Genomic DNA, 18,847 nt, shown 5'->3' on the forward strand with positions numbered 1-18,847 from the left:
GGATTTTTCCTCCCTATTCGAAGGGAAAAAAACCCCAAATGCCAACCAGTAAATTTTTCAGTTCAAAACTTGCTCTTACTTTCTCCCCCTGGTTTGCAGCTCAAGGACAGCATTCCCTAAGAATCATGTAATATAATATACTCACAACTGCGAACAAGGGACCAGTGGTACAGAACACTGATGCTCTACATATCTTGAGAGAAGCAGCCCACTGTATTTACAACTAAGGTAAAAAGAGAAGTGACAGTTGATTTCTGGAAAAAGCCTAGAAAATCTGGTGATACCAGAAGATACCTTTTTACTGTGGCTATTTCTTTGCAGTCGATGTTACTTTATGGAACAGCCTCCACTCTGATTTATCATACAAAAGAAAAATGAACACCTCCTCTTTTCTGAATTTACTGGGGGAAGTGCAGATACAAGACACAGTGCAATTCTTGTTGGTGCTGTTTGCTTGGTAGTCTAGGCAGCTCCAAAAAACCCATCATCACTGATGAACAAAGGATTTGGTGGGTGAATTTCCTCCCCTGAGTGACAGCTAAAGAAATTGGGATAGTTTTCCCTTCATCCCTGCAAGTCCTATAACAGTCCTGTCAGTATTTGGACATTTAGCATTAACACTGACTCCCTGTATCCATCCATTTTTTGGGTCCTCAGCAAAGACAGTATTTGCCAAACAACAAAAGCCAATTTCGAGCTCTACTACCTGATTCTTGAAAGAACAAACTGAATGACAGTTTTGCAAGAACTAAATGTAATGCTGAAGAAACGACTGCTCTTTCTGTTGCTCAAGAGATCATCTTCATAGCATGAGTTATTTAAAACTCTCCTCTGTCAGGACTTTACTGTCTGGAAATAGTCAACTTCCCTGGCAACTTCTACCTAACTTGACTTGCTCCCGTGCCCACACGCCATGCACCATGTCCTCAGCAGTTAACCATGAAGAAATTCATTAAAATAGACACCTCCTCAACTGTTTCCGAGTACAAACTGTGTCTGTTCCTCCTCCCACAGTGTTTCAGTGTGTCATGTTAAAGCGGAGTCAGGGGATGTCGACTCAAATAATCTGTCCTCCAGCTTTTCTGGTACACAGTGATGTTGATGGTCATTTTCAGGGTTATAATAAACTCGGATCTTAAATTACTCCATACTGTAGGAATTCCCAGCAGCTTTTTTCACATGCCTCCTTGACATACTTTTCCTTATTTTGCATCCAAAAGTCTAAGAAAGAAATCACCCACATTAATCAGAAAGAAATCAGATCAAATCCTTGTTTCTGTGCTAATTTCAAACACTTCCTGTATCAAGGAAAAGCATCCTTTAATATCACCCAGAAACAGACCATTGCAATAGCCATGAGTTTACCAGCACACATCTACTGCTGGGAACTTCCCACATTACCAGGCTGAACAATTGGACTTCACGTCTGTAGGATTTGCAGAATGAAAACAGCAGCAGCCTTTTTAAAATAAACATCTTCTATACCTTAGAATTCTCTCTGTCCTATTTCCTACAGCAAAGACTAACTTTACAGGAATTTCTGTCCTGCAATACTTCCACCAAGGAGAGACCCCTTTGAAGCTGGGACACAGGCAGCTCCACAGGTAGGTTAAAGCTCCCCATGAAGCTGCAATAGTACACGTGGGACAAGTGTTTCCTGGGAACCAGACATTCATTTTTGTCTGTTTTCCTTTCTTTTTAAATTCCAGACCAGTACAACTGGGACTACTGTCTCTGCACAAAATACCCAACACATGTTTGTATCTTTTGGTTAAGATGCTCGCTGCTCTGTTTGGCTTAATTCCTCCCTTCTCTATGACAAATTATTTTATGTGCATGGTAGAAAGCCTTGAGAACTGTCAATCAGTGGCTGATAACACAATATATATGCATAGTTAACATATGCAACATGAAGATGGCCCCACTTGTAAAGAATATTAACCCTTACATTTAGGATTATGAGACTCCTCAAAAGCAGCTGCCACACACATAAATTAAGAGGCCATACATTTCAGTGAGCTATTTCTGGCTTTCCTCAGGCAAACAATACCAGAAACATGTCATCATGTCTAATACTCATATTGATTTATACATATAGAAATGCTAAAACTAGTTCAATCACTTTTAAAACAAGTCCCTTTATTAACATGACAAATGGCTAAAAGCTCATGCTCAGATCCTTCTGTAGTAAAAAATATTTGCCTTTTTTTGGTAACTTGAGTCACTAATGTGTTTTGAAATACCATCTGTAAGAAATTTCCACTCTATCCCCTAGTGTGCCCATTCAGATCTGCCTGTGGCTGTATGCATGATGCATCACAAAGCATTAGACTGATTGGAAATTAATGGAGAAGCTGAAATCTGCTTTCAAATGCTTTTCAAAAATCCCCAAAGAAAATGTATCCCCCATGTGGCTTTATTTTTAATGGTGCTGCACTTAAATTTAAGGAAGAGCCCGACTCAATTCAAAGTGACATGTATTCTGCCGAATTTTAGGTGATTAAATACTAATGCCTTATTTAGATTTGACAAGTGATTCTCAAGATTTCTGAAAGATCCTGGTCCCTGTTCCAACTGGATTTTTAGCTTGCATCCTTTAAAAGTAGAAACCAGACAGGAGTTGTCTTTAAAAAATCAAACATGAAGGTGGTCTTGCAAAATTCTGCTTTAAGATTGGAGAGCTCTTTGAACTTGAAGCTAAGTGAAATATAGACATCAGTGAAACCAATGAAGTAATACTAAATAAAAGCAAAACTAAAGGTATGTTGCCAGTTCACAATAGCAGTGCTTTGATTCCAAGTTGTTACCAGCAGAATATATTCCAAAACCACTACCTTTTGTGCAATTTTTTGAAACTTAGTTCTGGGAACTATGCTGTCTATGGAGGAGAGAGAATATACTCTCATCTCAGTGCTTCGCCAAAACTAAGACCTCATATTACAAATAGGAAAGTCTCACAAAGAGCCATTCAAGAAGCCAAAAAATGTTTTCGAGGTTGCATTCACAAAATTGGCTGCTACCCTGTGGCACCACTTCTTGTTCCTGCCACCAAGGATCATTACTCTCCAGCTAGCAATGTGAAGTCAGCTCTTTAGCTGCATTTCCAACAGGGATTTCTAGCAGATTTCCCATTAAGAAGTACTCTTCCACTCAAAGTGATGCATCAAGATCCCAAAAAAGGATCCTTATGGCAAAGGAAGAATTAATCCCAGCATGTCTGCAGGGAGTGAGAAGATAACAGCCCAGATATCTAAAAGTGTACTACATCTGTTAAAATACTACCTTCTCTATAACGTCTCTCCCATTGCGCTCCAAGTCCATGCCAGACATAAGGAAAAAATAGAGTGGATGAAATCAAAGGAATAATTTTCAATAAATAATGTATAAGAGTAATCTCACCATTTTCCATTTGCACAGAACAGCTTGCTGTACCCTTGAAGCTATTTGTTATTCAGATAATAATATGTAAATACAGAAAGTTATCCTTGACTATTAAAAAATTTACTGCAAGTATTTAATATTAAAAGTTCAAGGTACTTTTGTTTAATTTTGACTATCTCAATCCCTCAGCTAGTGCTGTTGGAGCTGGACAGAGGCTGAATATCACAGTGTAATCTAGAAATGTAGGGCAATAAAAAAGTTTTCAAGGTAACTGCTGCAGAGCTCTTCACAGATTTCATTACAGGTTTGCTGTCACGTTGCAGTGTGGTGGTAAGGAGGAGGATAGAGGAATGCAATAATTTTCCACTATTACTTCAGCTAACAATGTTTTTTATGGTCTCGGGAGGACATACAACAATGTTTGGCAAACAATCCTTTCTTTAATGGGCTCCAGTATATTTCACAGGAGACCAGCTTTAATCTCTGGTCAAATCCAGTTACGCAGCAGAATGTTTCTTTCTACCTATGTACAAATACAGGGTGGTTGGAGGAGTAAACAGCCAAATGGGAGGTCAGTCATAAATCGAGTAAACCCATCCCCTCGCTGCCTGCCAAAGCCGTAGTGAGGAGCTCTTCATTTTGCCTTGTCCCAGTAGCTGCAAGGCTGGTTGTAGCCCGGAAAGGCAATGCTTTCCCGGTAATCACAGCACTCGGCGTGCTGAGGTGATGCGTAACCTGATTTGACTAACCAGCAATGGCCTTGAAATGTTTAAACAGTAGTCACAGGGTTTTTCCTCTTGCTTTAAATGATCAATTTCTATCAGAGTGAAAACAGACCAAGTTTATGGGATGTGGGAAGAATTATAGTTCAAATTGAGCAGTGTTCCAAGAACAAATGCATAAAGAACATTGATTTAGCACTGAAAATGGGAGTATTAAATCCATGGTGTTTAGATGCTTTATATGGGATCTAGCAGAGAGGTTGGTGGTAGTAGCAGCGTGTTTATAAAAAGGCATGTCTCTGAGTCAAGCAGAGAGGACAAATGAAGGTGCACGCGTCGTATGTATTTCCCTTGGTAGACAGGGGTAGGAAACTGCTCGCCAAACTAAGCCTCTTTAAGCACAGATGACAGGGCACATCCAAAGATCTCAACAGACTTTGGATCAGGACCCTGCAGGATAAATCACTGGGCAAAACCAGCTGTGTGAAAACCTAAGAGCAGAGTCAGATCCTGAAGTGCAGGTGGGACTTTACTCCTCTTTACATCTTTCCCAGCGATACTTGCAGGATTGTTCTTTGTGTATTATAACTACTTTATTAAATATCCTATTCAAGTAAAGCAGTTAAGCATGTCTTAACTTCACTGGGGTTACTCATACACTTAAAACTAGGAACATATTCATTGGACTGGAGCCTAATTGCACTTTTATAGCTTTTGTTTAAATTAAAGGCTAGCTAGAGGTGAACAGCATAGAATTCAACAATTTCATGCATTTAGAAGTTAAATGTTAACAAGAGTTTCTTACCTTCTAATTATTTTGGGCACTTCAGAAAACTCTTGCATTTTAATTTAATTGTGGTTACATTTAGAAATAAAAACATTTTTTTAAAATCCAGCCACTCTTGCTGTCTAGCACAAAGCTAATATCTAGGGCATGCTTCATAGCAGCAAAACACTTCAACGTATGGGGATTTTTTTTTTTTTTTTTATAAGCTCTTACCCTAATTCAGAAAAACAGGTCAGCACATGCTTACTCTTCACTCAGGTTGACAGAAATTAGGCACATGTCCTAGACCAGGCAACGTATTTAAGTAAGATTGCGAATTTGAGCGAGCCAAGGACCCACAGCAGTCTTCCTGCCTCTGAGAAGCTATGGCCACCGTAGCACCTCAACATTCCTGCACTGCTCCTGCCCAAACCTGCCGGCTGAGAACCCATTTCCTTTTTCACTCTATGTTGCCTGGTGTTTTTTCCTACTTGCCCATAGACATTTTGAAGTCACATCCTCAGTGTTTGCAGATTGAAATTAATTTGCCATCAGAAAGAAACCTGGAAGTGAGTGCTCTGCACTGGGGGAACAGATTATTCCCATTAAGTGTCTGCTCAGCAGACTGAAGCTGTGTTCACAGCCATGCCCTTCTCCATCCCTCATCTATAGACAGACACATTCGACCTGTTTCATCCAGACTATTTGCTCAAACCTACACTTAGAGAAACTTTCCCCGCACTGTTTCCAGAGGTTCCCAGATCTGTCAGGCAAAGGAGTTGAGCGCTCCTCTATGAGCAAGCAGATCACAAATTCCCTGCCTCTTGGGTACATGTGGGTTAATAACACCAAGGCAATAAGCCAATGAACTAGCTGTAGGTCATGCATTTGTTTTCAGGCAGTGTAGAAAATACAGGAGCAAAGCTTCAATGTCATTTTTATCTTGAGTTTAATGTAAACTGCACCATGACCCTCTGGGAGAACTGCGTCCTAATGAAACATCCACGGAGGGGATGAAAGCTTACTCCAGTTGCTGAATGAAACAACTGTTCACTTTGTAGATGGAAATAACTCAAATTTATGCCTTTCCTCTGGAATTTTTGGGGTACAGCCTAACTTAGCAACAGCACCCAAGGGTATTTTAGTGCACTGTTTTAATTATTATTGCTGCTATTAATATTTTACCATTAGTCAAGGCTGAACTACCGTCTCTGCCACCGAGGTGTGTTTCATACTACCCTAGAGGCTAGCCCAGTGCTAGGTCATCCTGAAGACAAAATACATAAATGCAGACTAACAAAAGTCTGAGAGCATGGAATAAATAATATACTCATCCCTTGGAGCAAAGAAGAAAATAAACTAATTAAGGAACTATTTGACAACCTAAAGGCATCTCACACAGGTAAAATGCAACTCCAGAGGGCTTCATTTCTAGAAGCTGAGATAGAAGGAGCTTTGTGCATAAGCAAATATGCAGAGACGAAATCTCCTGTAATTTAAAGCTGCCTAGTGCCTCACTGATAAATTCTGCCACACCACCACCACCAAAAATTGTAGGTGCACTTCTCAGACCTAGGGGATTTGGATTTTGCCTGACGTCTGCCTAACAATTGTCCTCATTTTCGCTGTTTAATTCAGACGTATAAGGAGAGATGGGTCTTTGTGCTGGGTAGCCAGCTCTGCTGTTCTGCTCCATTGAATGGCTTCTTGTCATTGCTTAAGTGATCCCTACACAATATATCAGCTATATTACAATCCTCTACAGAAAACAGAAAATAATATTGCCTTCCCTTCCGTCACTAGTGTTAACCTTCTGCTCAGCAAGGCCGTTCCAGCTTGCTTTCTGGGGAGGGGAGATAAGAAACACTGATTTGGAGTATTTTCCAAGTATTATTTTCATGCATATGCTCATCTATACGCCAGAGGTGGTCGCAGTAAAGCACAGAAGATTCTTAACCTAAGAAATTGCAGCCCATACCAAGGTTCTTTGCAAAGACTAACTTTGCCTCAAATATTCATTAATTATAGACTTAGGCTACTTGTCTTTCTAGACAGAGCACTTACTTGCACACTGAATGAAAAAAAAATAAATACTAGAAACACAGAGCATGCCGTGCATTTCCCCAGTGATCCTGCCTTTACAACACTTCAGCTACTTAAAACCCCATCACAAGTTTTGTGTGAAAAATGAAATTTCCCAGTTGATTTTCCCCAGTGCTCACGAGACTATTCCTCTCAGTACACAGAATCGTCAAGAACCACAGAGATCAGGAATCTGATTTTACACCACATTTTACACCCTGATCTCCTTCTACCATACGTGGAGATGGGTTTTCCACCACCTTGGATAGCTGAGGCTTAGTAACACATACTGCATGATGCTTGTTTCACAAAGGTTATTTAAATGTGCCTGGACAACCAAGAAATAGAGACAACAACGATCAGCCTGGTGCTGGCTTTACAAAGGAGCCATCAAGGCACAGGCCTGGAGGTCCTGCTCCTCAGGGCTTGCACCATACCTCAAGAGAAGTCTGCACACAGGAACGTTCAGATGCTGCAGGATTTCTTTGGCCAAAAGGATGCAGGCCAAAATTGCACATACTCAGGTCTACAATGATTTCTTGTTAAAACAGCCAGGTGGTTTGGTAGAAATTTAGGGAAAAGAGTGCACAGACTGTGTGGGAAGCAACTGTCGCTGGGCCTCCCTCGAAGTTGCATCTGACCAGGTGACCTGGTTTGACGATGGTTTGTTTCTGAGACCACAGCAGAAGGTTTAGAAGCAATAAAACAGAAGCCAAGAATTTTTCAGAAAGCTGGAGGAACAGAAAAGAGAGGCCCCATACTTCAGCATCATAAAACTATCAAACAACTTAACTGGCAGGTGCTGATACAGAGAAACAAAACCTTGGAAAGCATCTAGATCAAGCTAACCAAGACAGGGAGCTTATATTTGCTAGTCTGCAACTGTCAGGTACTTCTGGCTCTGGCTAGTTTTAAGAGTGTCTCACTTTTATTAGCACTAAATTCACTCAAAACAGGAGACACAGGCAAAACAAGCAAGAACTGACACTATTAAAATGAAACACTGCATCAACCTGGAGTTCACAATTCAGTTTTATTTCAGACAGAAGAGTAAATTGTCTGACATTTTGGCCTGTTCGTGTTTTTATCACAAAGACACAAACAACAACAACTAAAAACCTGTTATGTTACTTGACCTGAAACCTTGACTTTCTTATACTATGAAACCTATCCAAATCAAATAGGAAGCAAAACTAGGTAATTTTTAAAGTTACACCAGGAAGGCGTTTGGAGATAATACATGTCTCACATTGTTAGCAGAACTAAATTTGCATGCACATTTTAAGACAGAAAAGGGGAATGTCATCTCAACCTATTAGAAGAATTCCTTCAAAGCCGTAAGAAGGGTATCAGGTGTAGTGTAACAGAGATACATGTAAGGAAACATAAAAGGAAATGAAATACCGCCCTGAATTCATTGCCTGACTTGTTCTGTTACTTCTTTTTATCCTGTAATGTGGTATCATGGAGTGTAACATAACATGACAGTTCAGAAATTTACAGGAATACCCTTTTCTCCCTGGAAGTGACAGCGGGCAACAATCAGCCACGGGCCCAGGGGAGAGAAGTGAAAGGAACTTTAAAATGCCAGCACACAGCTGCAGGTCATGGCTGGATCTCACTAGTGCTTCTGCACTACAGATATATATTTACCTGTGAAAGAATAGCATACACAATTTACAGACAGCACCCCACCATTGCTCTTAAGGAGGAAATACTCCTTCTGCTACAAAAATACTGTGGTGCTCTGTTTTCAAGTTCAGAAAATTACTACAGTGTCTAAAGCACACTTTTTTTTTAAAAAAAGCAACCATGTTTAAGGCACTTGTAAATGTACAGATAACACATGACACATTTAGTCTTATGATCTGTAAGAAAAATTGAAGGATACAAACCACTTTTTGATCATTTTTTCTTTTCCTCCCAGCTGCATCCTCAGTTTTGCCTCCACAGCTGCTGGGTGGGGACCTTACCCAGACTGCCCATGCTGGCAGGTCATTCTTCAACATGTGTTGTTAATACAGAAATTCCCTCCTTTCTGTTAAATGCCTTGGAGCATTTAACATTTTTGATTGGATTCACCTGAAATCGTATTCAAGCCAGCTCTCCTAGGTTCCTGAGGAAGAGATTTCCAGAGGATGCTACACACTATATATCTTAAGCAATGCTACTATGTCTTCTTCTTCTCCATTAATTATAAAGGCAGCCAAGTTGATCACCTTAAAGTAGATGTCTAATTTTCAGTCAATGTTATGCAACCCACCTTAGGTAAACTATTCATGTATTCCAGAGTATGTTCTGGTGCAGACAAACTGCAGGGAATGGCTTCCAGTCTTACTGCATTTAAACACAACATTGCAATCAGTTATTTTTCATGCTCCCTAGTTAATCAAATTCAGCCTTCACTAAATCTACATTTATTAGTGCTGACACTCACGCAGAACTTGTCTTCAACAATTAATATACACAAAGACACTGCAAAAATGTAACAAGAGGAAAATTACTGCATTTGAACATAAGGTGGGTTTTTGGAAAAGGTTGTTCATTTTTATGATTCTGTTTGATTTAGCCTTGCTAGTCCTCCTTTTATTATCCCATGAGTCAGTGTTAATAATCAAGATCTATGTTATATGCTTTGTGGTATAATTAAAGTCACTACTTAATTGGAAAGCCTAGCTAGCACTAAACAAAAGGGAATCAATAACATATCTAATGGGAAAAGCCAGAGAAAACTATCGAATATCAGAAATAACTGTGAGATATTGCCACGTGTCCAGCACTGCTACTATGGAGACAGCATGGAGTCTGGCTCACGGGGAGCCTCTGCTTAGGAACCGTATCCTGTAAAAAACTCTGGTACCATCTACCCAAAGCCAATGGGGTCACCAACTCCTACGTACAACAGAGCAGAAGGCAGAGTATTGCTGTAGTGCAACCTGGGCGGTCTCATGGTCCTACCTCGTGGTCGTACCCTACTGCTGCTGATCAAGCAAAAGCAGTCTGAGAACCTTCCTGATGATCAGATGGCCTCAAAAACCGGTTGGAAAGTTTCTCAATAATTTTTATTATTATTGGGAAACACGGTCACAGTGTTAATCTGTTCCTCAGTCAGTCTTCTCATTGGAAAAATTTAACATTGTATAACTAATAAAATATTCAAAGACCTAATGATGATCTGGGAATTTGGAGACAAAGATTTGAGCCCACATTCCAATTAATATATCATTATTTATGCAAAGCGAGCAGAGCTCCAGCAGAGGCTGAAGACCTACAGTACCTTCATAAACAGGGTCAAGTCATAACTACGGGTCTCAGTGACAACTACAGAGGTACAGTGCAAATACAGAGCATGGGGGTGTAAAGCATGGGGGCTGGCTGGTGGTACCTAGGATTCCCAGGGAGTTTCCCTTCCCAGGCAAAGGAGCAGGTGATTTTTCCCTCCTTCGTCGGCTTTACACAGTTCCAATCTGAGTCCTTTACAGCCAAATAGGAAACGCTTCCCAAAATGCAGTGATAAGCCTTTGGCATACACAGGGATGCACAAATAAGCTCAACTGACCCAGAGGCAGCAGTATGATCAAATTTAGGTTGTCAACTGATATCCCAAATGGGCTGAGTCAGAATTACACCACTAAACGCTGTGCAGCAGCTGGTCAGAGCCCAGCTCCCGGCAGAGGAAGCGGCACAGGGACTCACTCAGTCCACACCGTTTCCTTCTGCTCTTGGGCAAGACAGAAAGCCAGCTCAAACTCGAGTATGTCTCTGTGAAGCTGTATCACCAATTGTGCATACAGACAGTGGGTGCGCAAAGGCACCTGCGCTATTTGCAGGGGATTCACACCCCAAGGAAAGCGTCCAGCCTGTGTAACTGGGCAAAGCTGGTTGAGAACTAAAGTCCCAGAGAGCACGTGCCCCCTTCATACTGTGCAAAATCCACATCTGGATATTGATTTGGGATTTAATTAAAACCCCTCAGTTAGTTTCATCTCTTACTCAATTTCCTTCCAATAAACAATCCCAATCTGCTGCCCAGAGGTAATTCTGCCTGCTCCATTTTCTGTCTCTTTTTCCTTCTCTCTGCTTTAACTTACGTCATATGTACGATCAGAGTCAAAATGGGTTTTTCCGAATTTTAGCAGGGATTTTTAGATTTATTGAGAGTGGGTGCAAAAAAAAAAAAAAAAAAGAAAAAATTTCCTATTAAAAATAAGCCTAATTGAAATAAAAATATTGTGCCTGCACTGTGATTGTGAAACACGGTCAGCTGAAAAACATGAAACACTAAATTTTAACTAATGCTTCACCTTACTGTGACCTGACATTAAGCTGAAAGTATCTGTAGATGCTACTGAGAGAAAATTCATTATTTTAAAACTAATTTTTTTCATGGGAAACTAAATGTTTCGTTGGTCTAAACATTTTGTTTAAATAATCATTTCACAGATGTTCAGCCTGACAGAAAATATTTTTAGGGTTTGTTTTGGTTTTTTTTAGTTGCCACTTTATGCTCATCAGAAATTCTGGTTCCTGAACAGCAGTGGATCTGTTCCAGTTCAAATGTTCCTTGCGAAAGAGAGAAACTTTACATCGCACTCTGCTTAACCTAGGAAGATTCCTAAGGGTCTGTTTCAGTTTGGAGATTCTTGTGGCATTTTTCTAAGCAGTGCAAAGAACACCCAGTGTCCCCAGAGGATTTGAAAAGTGGGTCATGAGGCAGAGCAAGCTGCAGAGGTGGAGAAAAATCAAATAATACCAGGTCTAGCCCTCTCCAATCCACTGATCCAAAAGCTGATGCTCTTTGAAAGCCATCTGCCTTGCTGCCCTGCTCCTGCAGGGACATCCAGCACAGACGGGCAGAGGAGCTGCCGGCTCCGACAGCCTCGGGCAGGGTCCGTTCTACCAGACCACTGATCCTCCTCTCACAACAGAGAACTTGCAAACACATGTATGATTTGTCTCGAGATAACTGCTGCCTGGTGCCTCAAAAAAATCACAGTGAGACCACAGAACTCTACCGCCAACAGAAAGGGTCAAAATTAAAGGTGAGCTCCTTGCCTTCTCAAAAGGCTTGAGCTCACCGGCCACTGAAGGACAGAAAGGCTGTTTTCTAGTTACTGGCCTCATACTACTGTTATTAAACCCTTGAATGAACAAATCAGAGGTCTATTTACCAAGTCTGCCCCCTTGATAGCACTATTTGATCAACTCCAGAATCCTTTTTGATAGGTAATTAAAAAAGCTTTTCCTTAGGTATAGAGTGGAATGAACCATTAATTACACTTCAGAGCCCTAGAGATGCAATTCCTTTGCTATTGTGAAATGTCTATAGCGAGCAACGAAAATGCTCGCCTCTATAAAAGAACTGAATAAATGAAAGTAATTTCCTCGAGACTTAGATTCCCCTGCTTTTTATGGCTAAAGACTTGAGTTGCCTCAGCATTAATAAGTCTGTTCTTTAGGGCTGAATTTTCTCAATACAAACATCCATGACCACAACACAAAGAAATATCTTCTTTGGCTGATAGAGCCAGCGGACTGCATCCATATATTAGTATTATTGTTACCACTGAACTGCCACAATGCACTTGGCATCAAGTTGCACAAAAAAGATCAGTTAAATTAAAGATCCTCACAAAGCGGCGACAATTTCTTGTAAAAGCCAATTTAGCCATTATGGAAGCTCCGGGATCATATTAACTTTTCTCAAAAGTATGCATAATGCATCACAGCAAGTGGTTTTGACAACTGCATGTATGCGTACGTGTGGACGTGTCCTGCATGTAAAGAAACCCTAGAAGTTATTTAAGTTGCAAAGTCAAGTGATAGAAAGTTAGAAAATGCCAGATTTACAGGTGTTCAACCTGTTTAATTCAACCCCTTGCGATCCAGCCTGTGCACAAGAAAGAACAGGGGAATTGACGTTATCCTGAGAGACGATGCTTGCAGTTGAAAGCATCTGGTTAGTTGACACTTCCCAATTTTCCAGGATGCCACATTTTAAAACAAACAACTTCCGTAAGTTTTAAAGCCTTTCCCTCGCCTTTAAATGAAATTCCCTAAGGTTTTGACTTTTTCTGCATTCTTCATCTTTGATAAAGTCAAAATCTATTGTCATATGGGGCCGTAGCACCCCTGTCTTCATGCATGATTGGGAAGGATTGAGTCTGATCCTTTGTTCCTGGAGCGCAGACTTATATTTTGTGCTACAGCTGGCAGCAGTGAAGGCTGTTATTCCCCCAAAAGGGCAGATGGACAGCTGCTGCTGTTCCTGAAGTCTATTGTAGTAATACAGCATGTCCCAGCTAAACCTGTTCTCCTTCTCTGCTCTCAGAACCCCTAACAAATTAAACCACTTGAAGACAAATGTCTATGCAGGGGTTTAGGTGGCTGACTCTGGGCACTTCTGCTCGAAAGTGCAGAATCTCTATGAAAATCTCAGCTGTGTGGCTCCAGATCTAGTTTTGATTATTCAGTCAAACACTGGTTCTTTGACAGTTATTGTAAGAAAGGCATGCACACAGCCCAGCAGATTTCACGGCATTCCCATGGGTAGGATTCAAGACTATTCTACATCTATATGTATTGGTAGAGATAACTGATACAAATACACGTGCTTATGCTTTCTCACGCATACATGTAAGGGTCATTGGCCAACACTGGATTGATCTCCACTAAGTACTCAGGTTGATGTAATCACAACACTCATTTTGAATATGGAAGAACAGAAATGGAAATTAGTCCAATAATATTTCACCATTAAATAACACTCTTCCCAGAGAACCACAGAGCAAGTTCTAGCTTAGCCATGTGCTTCCAAAGGAAAAATAACCTGTTCCTTACAAGAGAAGCTTCTTTTTCTTCCATTGCACAGAGGAAATAGGATATGTTAGTGAGGGCTAGAAAGTCCTGCTAATACTTTACTGCTGGGAAGAGAGATCAGGACATTGAATATCCTGAGCTCTCTGCAATATATTTTCCACAGTGATATAGCCCTTGATAAACTTCAGCACACTGGGGAGCAAAGACGGGGCTGCAGCAGCGACATGCAGAGACCTGTGCTACTTTCCTTGCCCCTTCTTGTGGCTTGCTCTTAATTCGAGAAATGTTTTTCAAGTTTGATATGTACCTGTATGACAGGGGATGAAAATAATTCCGTAACAAGCATTATGAATTCCCTTGTAACAAAAATAATCCTGCAAAATTCTTTTGGCATTAATGTAGATTTCATACATAATAAAAAATTTACTCTAGAATTTAGATACTTAGTCGGTATTAACAAGACCACTATTTTGGAGTTATTTTCATGTATTTTAACAGACAACAAGATATCGACCACTTTCCACTGAGTGCATGAAGCAAAATCTCATGTCAGTCCAATACTAGGATGATTAGCCGAACACTTCTAAATACTCATCAATCAACCATAATGAATCCTGAGTATTGTGCTTGACGTTGCTCTCAAAAGCATTTCATTCCCACTTCTCAGTCCTTGCATCTTCTCAGAGTACTCAGCTGCACTCTACTCAGCTGCTTCAAGGCAAAAGTCACCATTAAGACATATAATACGTTATGGAAAGATCATCAGCCCAACTGTAAAATCAGCCCATATGGTTTAGGTGAAATCCAACAAGAAATGAAGGTAATGTTCAAGGTCACACTGAATAAACTTACAAACTGTTGGGGAGGCTTTGCATTGTTTTATAAAACAAAATTGCAACTTCTCTATATTACACGTCTCTTGAAACTAAACATAGCTTGAAATATCAATTCACAGTATGTTTTTGAACTGTTTCCCCAGGGTTGTCTGCTTTCAACACAGAGACAGGGCAAGCATTCAAGCTGTGGGAGGTACAATATCACAGAAGAAAAAACCTGATACATACTTATTACACCACGTTAGGATCAAACTATAATCTTGTAATTATTGTGTGAATTGTAATCGCAAGTTATTTACTGTCATTGCTTCGATTTGGCACACAAACACAACATGCACAAAATCTGCTCATCTCCTGTACTGACTTGGCAACTCCTGTTGTAAAGAAAAGGCTTCTGAGTTAAAGAAAGGAGCATCTGCAATGGCAGCAGCAGGTAGGAAAGCAGAACACAATGCGAGTGCATGGGAAAAGCATCTCAAGAGCACGACTACCCACCCAGGCTTGCAGATTTTACTGCAGTGGAAGGACGTGGAGGTAACTCCAATTTAGGAACCTTCATGGTCATGCTGTACACCTCTTCAGTGTAACATATTTTTTTCAGTTTGCTCTGTGGGGATGAAAATACCTCTTGAAAAGCAATTAAACTGCTGAATGTTTACTGAAGCTATGCTAGTAGATGGAATAAAAGGCTTATTTTACCAGAAAAAGACACTGAACAATAATAAGGGGGAAGTTCAAAGATAAAATTAACTAAAGGATAATATTTCTGATCAAATTTATTTTAAAAGATGACTAAGCCTTGAATATGACACGTCCCTCATTTGCATAGCAAAATCATATTTACTTTCATAAGTTGTGTCTATGCAATGCAGATTTGAGTATGAATTCTCCTGGTTCATATCTTTAATACCTACTGGTGTGTGCAAATATGTAGATCTGCACATTTTAAATGGAAGCCAGAATGGGGAGAAAATGTGGTTTAATACTTTGGGAATGTGGATCCAGATAGGTGTTTTTATTCATGGACTGGCCATGGACTTTGTACATTAATTCTACTTTGCTTCTCAATTTAAAAATGAAAACTCCTCCCTTTTTTAAAAATGAAAAGTTCTGGGAATGACACGAATATAAATCACAAGTAGAAGGAGGGTTGATTTAGATTAGATGTTAGAAAGAAATTCTTTACTGTTAGAGTGGCGAGGTACTGGCACAGGTTGCCCAGAGAAGCTGTGGATGCCCCATCCCTGGCAGTGTTTAAAACCAGGTTGGATGAGGCTTTGGGCAACCTGGTCTAGTGGAGGGTGTCCCTGCCTGCACCAGGGGGGGTGGAACTAGACGGGCTTTAAGGTCCCTTCCAACCCAACCCATTCTATGATTCAATGATAGATTGAGACAGGCTCAGCAATGAGAGCTATTATCAAAAGATGGAGAGATGAGACCATTGGGCAAGTCAGCACACAAAGCTGGACAAAACAAGAGTGGTTTTCCCAAAGCCTATCTCAAAGATCTGGAGACTTAGGTCTCTCCAATACATAATTACAGCAGAGTGTCTAACCCAAACAGAAAGTCAAGCTCAGCTTTGCCTTATGGCTATGACGCACAACTATCATCTGTTAGGTAAGCAGATGTGGTCCTACATGATGGATAAGAAGAGGTTGATAGGGTACAGAGTGAACAATGCCTCTCAGAGAGAGTGAGAGCTCCCAAGAAAGATCGTATGTGAGTAGCTGTGTATTTGAAGGGGTCAGAGACAAAAAATGCTGCTCATGAGGAGAGCAGAAATTTCTAATAGAAAATGGCAACCAAATGGCAGCCAAAGCTCCTTTGATATAAGCGGATTAAACTCTTCAAATAATAAGAGCTTCTACCTTCTCCACACTTTCACTCATTTTTCATAACAAATTCAATCTGAAGGGTTTTCCTGTGACTTGTAAGTATCTAGAGATAAGTGTTTCAACATCTAGACCTAACTAGAACCACCTCAAAAGTGTCAAACCACCACAAGGAAGGCAGTTCTCCCAGTAACTCAGACATTAATCATGCAGCAGGGCCTTATGAAATTCCCAAAATGAGCACATCAAAAAGCTTATCTGAATGACTCATCAAAGCTTCCAAGTAAAACTGTGGAAGAGTATAACCTGAAGTGAAACATCACTGCATTGCAAATGCTCTCATGCCTCTGACGGCCGCTGAGCTAGATTCAAGCTCTGCAACCTTTGCTATTGTATCTCCTAGTAGAGCATTCCCATTTATTATCCACCTGACCGCAGCAGCTAATAACAGGCCAGGTCAAACCTTGCTGACATTCATTTGAAAAACTCCACACTGATTTTAAGGGTCTTTGGACCAGATCTGATGCACAACTCAAATATTTGCATAACTATAGACTACTTTTTCCCCAGAATAATTCCATGACAGATTTTTATGATATATCAAGAGAGATGGGAGAGATAAGACCATTGGACAAGTCAGTATACTTGCATCAGATGTGATATCAGAGCAGTAGATTTTCTTCTCTTTGCTACTTCTTTTATCTAGGTTTTTGTTTGTATAGCAAGTGTCTGAGAAAAATGCTGAGTCAATACTTCTGAGATTAGATTAATATGTAACACAGCTAATGAAATTTGTAGTTAAGCTGAAGTTTTGTTTTGCTGGATTTTGGTTTTGGCAGCTTGAACTGCCTAAAATCCTAATTCAATTGCAATCTACTCACAGAGCATAGCTGTTTTGCTTGGCTAAACTTTTCTTGCCACTTAATAGGATACTTTTTTATTTAACTTTTAGTTCTGCCTAGGAGCCCCAGTGGGTCTTTTAAACCAGAAGATTATTATTAGAAATTAATTAAGTATTCTTTTCAATTCTATCTCCTGAGAGTAACTAGGCACTGCTGCTGATCTCCTCTGCATTAAGACATTACTGATTGTCATTCGTAGGATGACAGTGTGGATGTCTCATCTGGAAGATACATAACTCCATAAATATGAAAGATTAGAAAGATATTTAATACAAAATATAATAAATCAGTGCAAATATTAAACATATAATTGCAATGTCAAACATAGCACAGGCATGTGAAGACTATAACACTAGAATAAAAATAAGCACACATTCCAAAGACAAAAAAAAATCTCATTGTAATTGTAGGACCCCGATGGATTACACTTAGTCCATGTTTCAGCACATTGTAAACCCTGACTAAACAATTCTAAGAACATCAAATGCAATTAAAGAAAAGGCAGTTGATTTGATGTTGTTGTATTTTTAAGCGACCAGTACCTACAAAGAGTTTGTTGTCACTGACCCACCTTCCATTACACATGACTACAAGAAGCACAGACTAAAGCTCCCACCTCTGATGGTGGGCTCCGCTGGCTCTACCTGGCTTTTTCTAAGTGAACCAAACCCAATAAGCACCAATATCCAGGTGTAGTTTTTGATCTGAGGCCTTGAATATGCGTATTAATGCATTACTCACAGAATTAGCTATGCATTTTACATGACATTTCACGCTTGAGATGGCAGTTGGTCTTTTTAATTTTCACTAAACTCAGGAGTATATGTATGACTAACTGCTGTCATACTCTAACCAGGAAGGGATGTGAAGAGAAGAATGCCACCATGGGTGAACAGAACAACAATCAATCACTTACTCTTATTAATAATAAGGAATTCAACTTACTTTTTTGGTCTGTAGTCAGGGATGGACCTGTCCAATGATATCCTGTCACTGAGCTGGGCATTGTAACCATATTCTTCATACTTAGTCTCTGATTCATGGCTGTCATCTCTCAGGGTAGCAGCCATTCCCCCCTGGCCCAGGCCTCCTGGACCTTCAACTAATCCCATGGGCTTTGCAAGACCTAAATGAAAAAGAAAAAAAATTCCAATTATTAATACAAAGGAAATGGATCTAACCTCTTCTGTGACCACAGAATGTTTTCAGATCAACAAGATCTGAACTCTCATGAGACTCAGTTCTGAAGCCTTCATGGCTCTGTGGAAATTATCCTTGGCTTTTCAAACCACAGTCCATATCAATGCATCTTGTAGTATCAGTGCATAATTGTTAAGGAGCAAACTATAAAGAATCAATTGGTAGCTTTCATGATTTCTCCTTTTTCATGCATAAATCCCTGGATACCGGAATCTTGTTTCCAAGCATTCCAAAATACCTAATTATCCTTAAGATAATTAAGATAAATTTTCCTCTTAAGAACTGGAGGCCAGGCCCTTTCCCAGTA

At 40.1% G+C, this 18,847-nt stretch overlaps 1 protein-coding gene across 7 annotated transcripts in view; it reads right to left on the reverse strand.

Annotated features, from left to right (window-relative positions):
* Positions 1–18,847, reverse strand: part of GALNT9 (polypeptide N-acetylgalactosaminyltransferase 9) — a 366,104-nt gene that overhangs the window by 217,456 nt on the left and 129,801 nt on the right. For all 7 annotated transcript variants that reach the window (XR_012838190.1, XR_012838189.1, XM_075770078.1 and 4 more), the window contains one exon: positions 18,286–18,466. Coding sequence is in view for 5 of the 7 variants with exons in the window: in XM_075770078.1 (XP_075626193.1) it covers positions 18,286–18,466 (181 nt within the window). In the remaining 2 variants the exon portion in view is untranslated. The remainder of the gene's footprint in view (positions 1–18,285; positions 18,467–18,847) is intronic.

This window comes from Balearica regulorum, chromosome 17 (genome assembly GCF_011004875.1).
Source record: "Balearica regulorum gibbericeps isolate bBalReg1 chromosome 17, bBalReg1.pri, whole genome shotgun sequence".
Classification (NCBI taxonomy): Eukaryota; Metazoa; Chordata; class Aves; order Gruiformes; family Gruidae; genus Balearica; species Balearica regulorum.